The 13933-nt window shown below is 52.9% G+C and overlaps 4 protein-coding genes across 4 annotated transcripts; 3 read left to right on the plus strand and 1 right to left on the minus strand.

The window, feature by feature from the left end:
• Positions 1-1839: 1839 nt before the first annotated feature.
• Positions 1840-3903, plus strand: DSM5745_08568 (DUF3176 domain-containing protein; the record flags this gene model as incomplete). Its single annotated transcript, XM_026750584.1, has 2 exons — positions 1840-2488; positions 2567-3903. 2 exons carry the CDS (start codon positions 1840-1842, stop codon positions 3901-3903), a joined length of 1986 nt encoding a protein of 661 aa, XP_026600597.1.
• A 2040-nt stretch (positions 3904-5943) lies between these two features.
• Positions 5944-7810, minus strand: DSM5745_08569 (phosphotransferase family protein; the record flags this gene model as incomplete). Its single annotated transcript, XM_026750585.1, has 6 exons — positions 5944-5948; positions 5994-6066; positions 6137-6969; positions 7024-7371; positions 7421-7729; positions 7780-7810. 6 exons carry the CDS (start codon positions 7808-7810, stop codon positions 5944-5946), a joined length of 1599 nt encoding a protein of 532 aa, XP_026600598.1.
• A 1064-nt stretch (positions 7811-8874) lies between these two features.
• DSM5745_08570 (uncharacterized protein) lies at positions 8875-10420 on the plus strand (the record flags this gene model as incomplete). The annotated part of the gene is made up of 2 exons (XM_026750586.1): positions 8875-9335; positions 9793-10420. 2 exons carry the CDS (start codon positions 8875-8877, stop codon positions 10418-10420), a joined length of 1089 nt encoding a protein of 362 aa, XP_026600599.1.
• A 1299-nt stretch (positions 10421-11719) lies between these two features.
• DSM5745_08571 (oxygenase MpaB family protein) lies at positions 11720-12640 on the plus strand (the record flags this gene model as incomplete). The annotated part of the gene is made up of 1 exon (XM_026750587.1): positions 11720-12640. The coding sequence occupies one exon, from the start codon at positions 11720-11722 to the stop codon at positions 12638-12640; it is 921 nt and encodes a 306-aa protein (XP_026600600.1).
• Between the last annotated feature and the right edge of the window lie 1293 nt (positions 12641-13933).

Genomic DNA, 13933 nt, shown 5'->3' on the forward strand with positions numbered 1-13933 from the left:
CCGAACGGAGGATTCGTCATGGCCAAGCAACGGCGCGACGGCGCTCCAGCCTCCCACTGCGGGGAATCCTGCCGACCGACACCGTGACATTCCTCAATTCTTCCAGGAATGTGGGATTGGCACCATGACATCAGGATCTTCCTCCCGGCCAGAAGCGTGGTTACCGTGATGGGGAAGTGCGGCGAGGGTACAGGGTCCAGGCGGGAGAAGGGAAGCGACAACACGCGTCTTCTGCTTGAATTCAACTTCACTCCTGCCGGCCGATCCTTGTCGCCGCGGTGATTTGTCACTTGGTTGGTTGACTCGAACCATCAGCTGAACCGGAAAAGTCCAGCTCATCAGCCACACTCGAACTCGGCGCGGACTCTCGGAAGCTGAGCGATTGTGAATGAGGAAGAGACGAAGGTTTTCATGCAGCAGAGAGCACGGTCGGCTTATTCGCGTATATCGAAGAGAGGCAGATGCAATTGTATTCGCGCCGTACGGATACTGGAAACGGCCTCGTTTTCTGCTGGCGGGAAACAGCGAGCAAGTCTCGTATGACTTCGCAGCGATGCGATTCTGCAGGTTATCAACATGCTGAAGACTAAACTAGGGACGATTATCATTGAGATGGTATCTAGACGGTGTCCAGCGAAGCATCCTGTTCACCGTATCTCGTGACGACTGGAACAACAAGAATTTGCTCCGAATTACTTCTACGCCACGGCTCGGTTGAAATTGGCTGACTATTGATCCTCAGGCTTTTTAGTGCCCTGGATTCATTGCGCCAAGAGTGCTGGAAGACTTTCACACGTGCAAAGCTCACGCTGGATGCCCCCAAGATCGCGATAAAATCAAGCCGAATGGCGACCGCAAAGCTATGGCAGATCTTGGGCATGCACGAATCTCCTTCGCGCCTCTGGAACAGTTCTCCGGTGCCGATTCGCTTCTGTGGAAGAATTGCGGGTGGTAGACTAGACATGAAGAATGAGCCTTCTGACGAAAGAGAACCGTTGCAAGCTAAGCTCAAGACAAAGCCTGACGGAACTAAACCCCCCCACAGAGGAAACGAAACCAGCCGACCTGGGACTGCATGGAATGGTCATCTTGTTTCCATCTCCCGCTCATTCAGACGGCGTGGCCCTAGCAGTCCACGAGGCGGTCATGTTGTCTCGGATCGCAGGGGCAAATTCGCGGTGCCCGGCGGCTTGGAGGCTTCCTTGTCGTAGACGGAAAGGACATCATTGGTTTTGTCTTACTCCGCGACACACCTGGTCGAGATCAGCCACTCATGGATCTGACGAGAAGCCGCTGGCATGGGCTGGACGATCCGCGTTGTCGGGCTTGTCAGACTCAGTGGATTCTCGGGTCCGCAACGTAGAATGTTGGGCTTGGGTTCATGAGATGGCATGCGCATTGATAGGAGAGGACATCGACCCGAGGGGGTGTTACTGGGACCATGCCTCGGGAGGATCAAGACAGAGATCGCCGAATGGCCGAAAGGTAGAGCGAATCTTGAATCTCACGTATTATACACGAAAACCCGAGACTGCGACACAGCAAGCAGGCAAGTGATTGTCCTTGGAGTGTGATTGTGGTATATCGGGCTGTCCTTTGCATTTACTGTGAGTCAAGTCCACCCCGAGCATCGCCAATACGACTTAATAAAATGATCTACAGACAATCTATATTTACCTTGCCAAGAACCGAATCCTGGCGGCTATGCTGGTTGGCTAGAGCTTTGCCAGTCATAGGCCAGGCTATCTTGCCGGCGGCTACGGACGGGCTTCTTAATATGCGCTAGACACCCAGGAGAATGTCCTCGTCACAATCCTTTCAGCCCAATGCTAGATCAATATGCAATCGCCAAAGGAAGTCGGGGTTGCGATCACCAGCGACGACATCGACATCGAAGCCGAGTCCACGATCAGGACCAGGACCAGCACGAGCGCCAGCGATCCCCAGCAATCAAAGGCCCAACGAACACGAACCCACTCACTCCTAAACGGCCGCTTCGCCCTCGAATCCCTCGCCCTCCTTATTTCCGCCGCCCTCCTCATCGCCATCGTCGCCGTCCTCGCGACCTACAACGGCACCCCACAGCCAAACTGGTCCTACATGTCGCTGAACGCGCTGATCTCGTGGCTGAGCACGGCGTCAAGGGGACTCATCCTGTATTCAGTGTCCGAGGGGCTAGGGCAGTTGAAATGGGTGTGGTTTGCGCGCGGGCCACGTCCACTCCTCGATCTGAGGGCATTTGACTTTGCGAGTCGGGGGCCGTATGGGGCGCTTAGGATGATTTGGCGTGTAAAGGGGTGTTATATGGCGGCCTTGGGTTGTGGCGCCGTGATCCTGGCGCTGGGGTTTGATCCCTTCGCGCAGAATCTGATTGCTTATCAGCAGCGGATGGTGCAGCAGGATGGTGATGGGTCGGGGCAGAGTGCGCAGGCGCTTGTGGCGAATGTCTCGATGTACGATGCGGTTGGGTTTCGGTATGCGAGTAATAGTGCGTTGCCCTACCCCCACCTATCACCTTGATAGGTATGGCAGGAGGTAAAAGGCAATGCTAACAGATGGAGTACAGCATTCGGCGTCGACCCGATCCTCAAATCCAACGTGTACAACTCCGTCTTCAACAGCGACCGCGCAAAACCATGGTCCATCCCACAGTACATCTGCCCCAGCGCAAACTGCACCTGGGCCCCAATCGCGTCCCTCGAAGCTGTCGCTCTATGCTCGAACATCACAACCAGACTCTCGATGTCCTGCATCGCAATCCCCGAGAATACCAGCTACGCCGGAATGACGAACTGCACCGTCTCCCTCCCAAAATCAAACCTGACATCATGGTTCCTCGAATCACCGGCCCAAACCAACGGTGCAAATAAGTATCAAATCCCCATGATCAACGGCGTGACTTTATCCGCAGTAAAAGCAGACCTCGCATCCGTGTACACAAACGCAAGCATGAGCCCCATCCAATTCATCACGCCGCGCCTGCCGAATAACTCTCTGCTCGAGACGGCCCCATCAACGGACTTTTCTCTTTGGGACGGCGCAAACGATCTGCGCATGTGGGATGCAACAGAGTGCGCCATTGAGCCCGTTGTGCGTGCGTCACGCCCAAGTGTCACACATAACGTTTTCTCCGATGAGACGCTGGATATCGCGTACGCGCGCACCTGGGTGCCCGAGTACACCTACACAAATACCAGCGGCGCCTGGGAGAAGCAGGGTGCGCCGGGCTGGCACTTCAGCCCGCCATCATCGTGGAAAACGGAGCTGGGCATTGAACACGATACATATATCTTCGGCGCTCAGGCGATGTACACTCTCGAGAAATTCCTCGAGATCCTGTTTTCCGGCCAGTTCTGGCGCGACCCGCTACATCAGGCGTTTACGGCGACGAACCCGCAGAGCACGATGTATGCTGCTGCGGATGTGCTGCAGGCTGTTGCGCTGGGTGATATTGCGGGGTGTGGCGTTGAGCTTGCGGGCAGACTGGCTTGTGCCATGCGGAATGTTGCCGGCGCGATTTCAAAGAGTTGGAGGGATAGTGTGTATATTGAGACGTCGAGGGAGGTCGGGGACTTTGAGAAGGCGGGGATGGCGAGGGGGAGGGTATTGGTTGGTGTGACATTTGTGGTTGTGCATTGGCAGTGGATTTGTCTGCCGGTGTTGGTTTGGGCGTTGGGGATTGGGGTTCTGCTTGGGGTGGTTTGGAGGACGGGTAAGGGGGTGCCCAGGTGGAGGAATGATCCGCTGCCGTTGCTTTTTGTTTATGACGTCGATGCAGACCGTGATGGGGAGAGGCTGGAGAGGGAGATACTGGAGAAAGGGGCGGCGGGTTCTTGTGGTATGGAGATGGAGGGAGTACAGGCGAGGTTATCTGAGAAGGATGGGTACTTTAGGCTGGGGTGATGGGAAGCCCAGGTGATTCTCAACAGCATCTGATTCTCTTCGAGCTATTATAAGTGGTATAGACAGCTCAAGATACACCTATCCATAGAGACCAATAATAGGTAACCCTATCCAGACCCGGAACCCTTATCTACCTACCGACAACATGAAGATGACCCGAACCCCCGAACCAGGAACAGGACAAAGACAAGACTAGGAATGCTACTACAAAACAACAAATACACTCATCTTCTCCGTTTAAAACCCGAAAAGAACCTGCCCGACCCTTTTTTTTTGACTTCAACCCTCAACGTCCCAATCTTATACTCCTTCGCATACCGCTGCAGGATATTATCCCCGTGGTACTTGCGGTACTTCTTGCTTGCGTCTGTGCCGGCGACACTGAGTAGGACTGCATGCATATTTGGTCAGCCCATGTATACCCTTCTAAAGACATGACGGGTAAATCTGGGGGCGTACTCTTCTTTCCACCCGGATGCTCCTCCGAGAACTCGGTTAGATCGTAGACGGTCCCGTCGATGGCAAGCCACAGGTCGTCGTCTTTGTTGTGCTGGAGGAGGTCGTCTTTTGTGTAGACTGCGTCGATTAGGACGGGGATGGGATCGGGTTTGGGTTCGTTTGCTGGGGCCGGCGGTTGGCCTGTTGTGGTCACGGTGGATGGCTCTTGTTCGGTGTTTTCTGGCATCGTGAGTGTTTTATTAGGTCTGAGCCCGAGGGCCAAGGGGTATTTCAGGTATCAATATTAGTTTGATAAGCTAGTGGCGATTGTTTTCATGTGCTACTTCAACCCTGTCTCGTCGGCAATGGCCATGCTGATGCCGAGCGGGGGACCGAGATGCCGCGCTTAAGTGGCTTGGACTAAGATACAGTGTATACTGTTTCTGCACGACACGAATAAGGAACATTAAATCATTAGGATTGCCTTAGCTCATGTTTGGGCTGTATGTAGGTAGATCTTCCCCATAGACGGAGGTTACAAGATCCTAGCAGAACCAAGGGACCCCATGTTGGTTGATATAAAGGCCGTAGACTGTATACAAACGGTTCTAATACAGATCATCGACGTTTGCAAGTACCGCGAGGATGCGAAGCGCACCCTACGACGCAGATCTACTCGGCCCAGAAGCCATCGTACAGGAAACTTGGGTAGGAGAGCGCCAGAACGAGGTGAGCTAGTAGCTCTGATCAGGAATTCTGCGGTCAGGCCGAGCATGATGGTTGAGGAAGTTGGGGCTGCCAGGGGGGACAGGATTGCGAGGGCTTTGAGGGGTATTTTTGCTTTCAGTGCCTTGGAGTCAAGACCTCGGGACTAGATACTTGGGTTTACTCTTTCCTCATATGGGAATTGTTGAATGGAGACTGGATAGGTTCTTGTTTGACAGAGGCGAGCTTTTCTCGGCTAGCGGAGAATCTTATGATCTTGGGTGCCCCCGCCCTGTTGGAAACGCATGTGGTGACTTAATATGGACATACAATCTAGTTCAGAGATCGAAATCTGAGAATAGTTTCACGAAAGTACTAACGGCCATATATCAGCTACCCAAGTTTGTTCGGAAGTTGGTTATTCACAACGTGATCCCAAAGACCTTGAATGGCCTGTATAGGAAACTGTATGGGAGACTGTAGAGATATCTCCATGCATGCAAGTGCCTGACAGCGACAGCTCACCATGCCTTCTTGTACATCCCCACCACCTTCATCGCGGCCTTCTCCTGCGTACTGGCCGCAAACGGGAAAGGCCAGGATGACCCCGAAACAGCCAAAGCAATTGCAGAGCAGGAAGTCGATTCGCTAGAAGCGAGGCCGTTGGAAGAAGTGTGGTGCTTCGGGGTTCTGGGCCAAACAAACCTGGTAAGTCAAAACCCATACAGCCATAGGATTTGCCCTAGTACTTGTCTATCAAGTTTCATCTTAGCGCTCCATGAAGGAAATCAGAGCTTGCCATCGAAATACCTCTGCTTTCGGCTCAACTTAGACTTCTGCCCGCAGCAGCCCCGTAGCTGCTTAGCAGTTGGAGGTCGCCTCGCCACAATTAGCGGCTTATGCTCTTGGAATTAACGTGCCTATAGGAATCCGCGGCACAAGGTCACTTCGAGCTTCGTTCACATGCCCTTCTACCAGCAGCCAAGTCAATAATGCGGCCGCCCAGTTCCACGCATTCCACTTATGAGAGTTAGCCTCGTCACTCCCTGTCAATATAAAACCAAAGCCTCCTTGCTTCCTCTTCTGGTACCTCTTCGGACTCTTTCCGCATATAAAGTTTAAATAGTTCGGCGTGTCGTGCTTGCACTTTGTCAAAGTCAAGATGGGGCGGTACCCAGCCGTCATCATCTGAATGTAACAACTCCTGTGTATACTCTTTTAGTTTGTGCCAATCCCTGTACCGAGAAAGCTCAACCCTGTGTCTTGATAAATCGTCATCTGTGAGTTGATACGGACAAGGTCCAGCAAGACCTATTCGGCGCCAGTTTTCGGATATCTGGACCAGAGACTCACGGAGCGGGATTATGCCGTGCTTCCATGTGTTTTCGGCCAAGGAGAGTAAGTCCCGTGCGAGAGTGTTGACTCGAGTCAGAGCCAAGTAAGATTGCAGGTGGTTCTTAGCAAGAGCCGCCTCGTAGCATTTCGATAGTAAAGCTCGATCTCTCTCTGTCACCGCAAACCCTTTCTCGTCCGCGTCCATCTCGTCAAAGTTTGGCGGTAGGCCTGGCTTGACAATCCCAGTTTCGTAGTTTTCAGGAGGCCTGATGAAGGACGGCCACTGAACTTGCATGAATGCAGGCATTATTGACACAAACTGCCAGTCTATTATGCCGACGATTCTCGTAGGGTCCTTGTTGCAGACAAATATGTTACCTAGATGGAGGTCCCCATGCCACAGCGTTGGTCTGGAGAAACGTTGAACATAACCAACTAGCTTCGGTATGACTTCCATAGCGGTTTCCAAAATGTGAATGTGTTCGAGTCTAGTGCCGAAATGGGGTCCTCGGGGAACGAGCGTCGAATGCTGCACATGCGCAAGGCCTCGATTAGCCAACGCAAGACAGAGGTCTGAGAGATTTGCCCCTATCCACATGTTAGTCAGGGCATAGTAATATGGAGGACGCAGATATGACAAACATGGGCCAGCATGATTGTGGGTGCCAGACTGTGGAAACCACGAGGCATGATAGGCGGGGCCAATGCAATAATCGTCATCTATAGGGATCTGTTGACTTCCGTGCTTAGCGAAGTGTCGGAAATACAGATTTCCATAACCAGGAAACTCCAGCGAAGCCAACTGGCTTTCCAGCTGAACCAGGTTTTGAATCAGCTTGAACTGCTGCAGCTGGCCCATCTCACCCCACACATCAACCAATTGCCTCCCGTTGATTTTCTCCATCACAGTGTACTCTGCCCCAACAGGATTCGAAGAGTCAGAGCTCCAGGCAAGGACTTTGGAAACTGGAACAGAGGTCTGAGACCTTACTATCGAGAAACGATCTGGATTAGCATGGAGACCCGGGAGCCGGCTCACAGACCTTACCGTATTCCAAGGAGGCTGCTTCGGATGCAGTACTGTACTCAGCGGGCACAATACTAGGACACGGTATCTTCGTAATAACTTCTTTTCCATTTTCAGCTGTCATCAGCAATGCTTTGCTGAAGCCGCCCTCCAGTTTATCGATAGTGGATATCGGCGAACCCACGGAGGGCAACGACGAAACTACCGTACAGAGAGCCTCGAGGTCAAACTTGACATAGCGTTTTGAGACCTCGTGCTTCTCATTGACCAGAAATCGGCCGTTGGTGTATTCGAACAGCTGCTCACGCTGGATAGGCTCTCCTAGGGGCGGATATAAGACGGAGAAGTCAATTGTGAGTCGAGGGGCATACCACGGCTAGTCAAAGAGATGGCTCTGGACATGGGTTTCGGAGCTAGTATTTCCTTTCTGGAAACTCCGTTTCGGAGTCTGTACATGGCTGTTATTCAGCATGAGGGCTGGGATTTGGATGAAGATGGATGGAATGGATTGCTTCTCGCTCTCCTTTGGAGATCTGGCCTGCGATTATGTAAGCCTCTTGGCGGTCAGCTGACCGAGGCCGTCACGTGTGGTCCTTAGGGTTATGGCGGTATGATGGTTGGCCTTATCCCAAGGCTTCTTAATTGCTAGGCAATGCTGCCATTGGCTGGGCACTAGTGCGCCAAGGGAGGAGGAGGGGGGTTAAAGAGGAGGAGGGAACAAAAGGCTGGAAGCATGAGAAATGAAAGGTATTTTAGCGTTGGTGCCCAGGCCCCCGGCCCAGCTACCCCTGCGTCCTCCGTCCTCCTCTCGCAAATGAGTAAACAAAATGTCTCTGACTAGGCTGCCTAAAGCCCTCATCATCCGCATTGCAGACCATCTCAGCCAGCCTGATCTGAATTCGATCACTCAAACAAACCACCATCTCTACGACACCCTCCTGGCCCCGCTATACCGCATCGACATCCGCACCCATTCCTTCGCGGCCCTGCATCACCACTGCAAGGATGGCTACCTCCGCGCCCTGCGTGCGCTCTTCGCGTCCATCTCCACAATGGACACCCACACACAGATGATATGGCGAGGCGAGCTAATCTGCTACCGGTATATGCCGCAATGCCATATCCCGCACGGAAACACGCTAAAGATCAACCCCATGGACGCGGCAATCGAGAATGGACACGTAGACGTGGTGCGGTTTCTTCTTCGTGACGCACTCTTTAGCCCGGACCCCAACAACTGCACCCGCGGTCCTGGGAGCGGACTCGGGGTAGCCGCGAAGCTGGGCGACGTCGAGATGATGAAGCTGCTGATAAGCTGTGGCGCCGATGTGCTATATGCAAGCCCGCTTGACTCGCCGCTCCAGATGGCGGTTACGTACGGACGCGAGGGCAATTAAGATGCTTTGGCTCTTTTGCTTGGCGACATCAAGAAGAGACTGGGGGATGACGAGCGGGTGTATTGCGAGATGGTGCAATCCGCCCTGGTAAGTGCTATTAGTAGGAGGTGGACGCAGACAACGCTGGTGCAGATGTTGATTGGCGAAGTTGGCTCGTTGGACTTTGGATATGGCGTCGTCCTTCAGCGGGCCGTTGATGTTTCGAGCCTTGAGCTGGTGAAGCTGCTGCTGCGGCACGGCGCGGATCCCGATACTGCCATTCCCGCGAAGAATAATCCCGGCGTGATGTTTGGGAATACGATGGGGTGGAATGCGACTATTTTGGCTGCGGTAGGAGGCAAGACGGATATCGTGGAGGCGCTGGTTGAGGCGGGTGGTGATCCGGATTTCCTGGATCACAGCGGGCGGACCCCGTTGTCTTTTGCGGCCGAGCGTGGGCATGTTGAGACGGTGCAGCTTCTTCTGGGCTATGGGGTTGAGGTTGCGCTGCGTGATAAAGTGTGGCATCGGAGGCCGTTGGATTGGGCTGTGTACGAAAGGAAATCTGAGGCTGTGGAGATATTGAGGCCTATTACAGAAGGGGGTTGGTGGTGACTTTTGCCTTGGTACACAAGAAGCGTGATACATATGTCAATGGATGGGAATGTCGTGTAGAGCTGGAGGCTCAGTGCGGACTACCATAGTCCGTGGGCATCCCGCTTGGATATTGACTTCTCGGTCTTGCCATTGATTTTGTCTCTCGATCAAGAGAAGGTCTCTATCATACAATAATCAGCGGTCAGCAAATAACTGTCAATGCTTCAGGATTTACCTCGGAGCAATATCCAACCAGGTAACTCTCCACCAGCTCCCTTGCTTCTTGACTGTGCTGTACGTCCCCGAATGCCTTGGTTGCGTGTCTGCCGCCTTCGCCCAGCAGGACTATATCTCCTCAGCATTGAGCTGTGATCTGAAGTAGCCTTCATATGTCTTTTAATACTTAAGCAGGCTCTACATCCTGCAGCATCCCCCAGTCCCGCCGCCACTGCTTCACAAACCTCACCACCAAGCCAGCAGAGATCAAATCCACGCCCCCCTTCAGAGCAGGACAAACCTGCTCCGTAAGCGTTCCTCGTGCGTGATTGTGCTGACACCACTATGCAAGGAGTTCTCCGATACCGAAGACCCAGCCATCAGCCGCGCCGGCGTGGCCTTCATCTTCCTCTACGCCTTTTTCTGGGCCTTCTTCTTCAATTCCGCTATCTGGGTGATTGTGTCCAAGATCTTCCCGCTTGATCTGCGAGCTACGGGGGTTGGCTTCGCCATGTTTACGCAGTCCGTCACGGCCATTTGGCTCAGTTTTGCGGCGAGCATTGCGTTTGATAGGATCCAGTGGCGGTTCTATTTTGTTTTCATTGCGACGAATATTCTTGCCCTTGCTGCGTTTTATGTCTGGTTGCCTGAGACGAATCAGTTGACGCTGGAGGAGATTGCGGCGAGGTTTGGGGATGTTGTTGCTGAGCCGGTTGGGAAGAGCGCGGATGGGGATGGTCTTGATGCTCAGCAGGTTGCTGCTTCGGGGGTCGAGGATCCGAAGTCAGGCGAGCATGTCGAGTACGTGCAGGGACGCGTGTGACTTTACTTCACAGGATGACTTTAGCGTGTGGATGGTATGGTCGCGTACAGGTTTTTATCTCGCACTTGCTTCCTTTGGCCTACCCCGATACTCCAGATAAATGACCTGTGTCTCCGATTCTTGGTGGTGTACTTGTTGAGCAATACCCAGCCCCCCGGTCAGGGTCCAACCCCGCGCTCAAATTGCCATCAGCGCTAACCCAGATCAATCAAAGTCGACGTCACGAGCAGATGTGCTTCTCGACTCGGAATATTTGGGCAGAGTATCGTTCATATTGCAACATGCATGTAGTGTGACCAATCAGCGTCCTCGCCGTGCCGAGCTTCGGCCCGCGGCTCGTTGCTTATATCTATGGTAATCTGCTTGCTTCATATGAGAGTAAGTACCACGGCGGATCATGTCAGGGGCCCTGAGTCAGGTTTTATTCTACACCATTGTCTCGTGCTTCGATTATATACCATGACTGTTGTCCTTACGATGGGATTCATAAATCGTGTCAATAACGAGGCGCCAACCGACCGATGAGGTTGATTTATGCTCTTTGAATATCAGTACAGAGACTAGATCTCATGTCATTAGACCTGTCAGGAGACGGATCAAAAACGTGTCCCAAAATCCAGCTAAAGGCCTGAGCATCGAGAATGGAGTATGGGCTACATAACTCCCGGCCTCCAGGTAGGATCCAAGGCAGCCCGGTGTCTACATTCCTCCCTCGGACGTATGGACCTCTCCAGTGGCGTTAAAGAAGGGAGCAGCCTCGTGTTCATGGTCAGTGGCGTACGAATTGGGGGAATCCTCCAATACCCCCCTTCATAACTGTCTTTAACCCAGTAAAACACTAAAACAAGGCAAAAAACAAAAACATACAACAGCTGGGATTCGCATGTGGTCACCCACCATACTACTAACCAGCCGGCGTGTGGTTTAAGTACGGCTGAGCGGACGGGAAGCCCTGTTCTCCACACCCTGTGGTCGTATGTGCTTGTTTTCGGTGGACCAAAATTGATAAGGGAACAAACGCCAGGTCTGCAGGTTACCTAGGGCAGCCCCCGCTAGATCTACCAGGCCCTTGTCTACTCATACCCCCGTATATCAGAACTAGATTCATATGACTAGGACTATCCCGCTCTGAACCCCGCCCATCGGCTCGCGGCCCGACGGCAGGGTAACCTTATCAACCTTAGAAGAAATCATCCAGGAAGACTGCACGGGGGAAAGGGCAGATATATATATTTAGATATCGTAGATCAGGGCATGTCCCCTACGCCTCAGCACAAAGTCCTAAATACAACCACCAAAATGCCCACCAGCACCATAACCCCCAAACAAGCCCGCTCCATCACAATCCAACTCGACAACGACGCCACACCCCTCGGCGAAACCGACCTCGCCATCTCGGAGCTCCAAAAGGTCGCGAAAGAAGGCATCGCGCTTGGCGCCGGCGCCGCCGCAATCCTCCTGCAGATTGCACACCCACTCGTCGGCCAGGGCGTCGCAGACCATAGCACCTTTGCCTCCCGCACCATCAGCCGCACGCAGTATACGCAGATGTACATCTTCGCCATGATCTTTGGGACAAACCAAGAGAAGGCCGCGATGAAGGAGTGGGTCGATAAGGCGCACTCGCGGGTCAAGGGGGAGGTTGCGCGTGGACTTAGGAAGAGCGAGGTGTATGATGCGATGAATCCTGAGTTGCAGCTTTGGGTTGCGGCTACGATTTATGTGAGTATGGTCGGGATGTATGAGAGGGTTTATGGGGAGCTCCCGCCGCTCAGGGCCGAGCTTGTGTACCAGGCGTTCGCGTGCATGGGGACGTCTTTGCAGGTTCCGAGGGACATGTGGCCCGTTGATCGCAAGGCGTTTAAGGTGTATTGGGATGATGTCGTAAATAACCAGCTGGATGTTACTGCTGATGCGAGGGGTGTGTTGGATGAGTTGTTTCATCCGAGGGGCTTGCCTTTGTGGGCGCGGCCGATTGCTTGGGTGTTGTTGACGATTGTCCGGCCTGTAACAATTGAGCAGTTGCCGCTGAATGTGAGGGAGGTGTTTGGGCTCAAGTCTACCAGGACTACGAGGGCGGTTACAAGTCTCTTTATGAGTACGGTTGCTGTGACGTATCCGCTTACGCCGGGGTTTATACGGCATTGGCAGAAGGCGTACTCGATGAGGCTGATGAGGAAGAGGATGAGGAGTCGAGGGGGGAAGTTGGTTAAATTGTAGATGGGGACCGTATTTACTTGTCGCTGGGATGATCGACCGCTTGTTTGATTTTTATAGCACCTGCTACCACGTCAAAGCTTGTTGTGAGGATTTGTTTTTAATTTTTATATATTTTGGCGTACGGTATGCCTGTTGACCTTTGCGGCACATCGGATAAGACGACATCAATGAGCTTAAGTTAGGTAATACACCCTTGAAATGATCCTCCTAGACAAGGCTTAGTTATCACCAATCTATAGCAGGCTGGGGTCGGGTTCATCAAAATCATAGCTCACGAGCCTTCCAACCATGGCCGACCTTCGCCGCACTACGGGGAATATCGGGAACCTGCCCTAAGCTCAAAGCAAACCAGCTTGCTGAAAGCTATGCCAAAGGGCTCAATTTAACACCAATCTGTAGATTACCAATATAGCTAACCTCAAGTGCTAGGTATGGTGGCCATTTTGGATAACCTAATGGGAAGGTCATAATGTAAAGACGGAGTTAAATATTCTATATAACCTTTAGCAAGACATGAGTAAGGCTCGGCAGTTAGGTCTCTAGTACGAACTTATAAACCACCAAACACGCCTGATTTGGGTGTTCTGAGAGTAGGACGTAGTGAATAACAAATAGGGTTACAAAATTTTGCTCCTATTGCGGCGGCTGATATAAAAAATTATTTTCAAGTTATTCCATCAAGGGTCGGTAGCTCAGAGGTAGAGCAAGCGGCTGCAGTTCACTGTTTCCGCTAGGTCCCGCGTTCAATTCGCGGTCGGCCCTCTCTTCTTTTCTTTTTGCTTTTTACTTTTCCGCCTTGTGGCTGGCTGTGTTGTGGAGCGATGCCCCGCGCCAAGCCCAAGCGAGCCGCGGGACCGGGACGCGGGCGGGACGGAGCCTCCGGGGTCCGGTTCCGTGGTAGTGGTAGTGGTACATCTCACCGTGTGAGCTCTGTAAAGCTAGTGCATTCCATCATTGCCAATCCCACGTAAACTGGTCAGTCGCGCCCATGGACATATTTGACCTTCCAATCGGGCAAAACAGCGCCCGAGCGACCCGTATACTCCGGAATCATGCCCTCACGTACGGAGCACATCCTCTGAGTTATGTTAGCCCGGTTGAAGGACGGCTAGGCAATGTACCTGCTACTTTCAGAGGATTGAGCCTTCAGCCGCGCCAACCGCTATCCGCCACGTCATCGTGTAACAACTTGGAAGCTGCATGGATGATGCTGACTCCAGCCTCGCGAGACGTCCTCGTCAGCATCGTCAGATGAACCCCACCTTGACCTTCTTACCTTCATCGCCCTGACCA

The sequence above is a fragment of the Aspergillus mulundensis genome, assembly GCF_003369625.1.
Source record: "Aspergillus mulundensis strain DSM 5745 chromosome Unknown scaffold_10, whole genome shotgun sequence".
NCBI classification, from domain to species: Eukaryota; Fungi; Ascomycota; class Eurotiomycetes; order Eurotiales; family Aspergillaceae; genus Aspergillus; species Aspergillus mulundensis.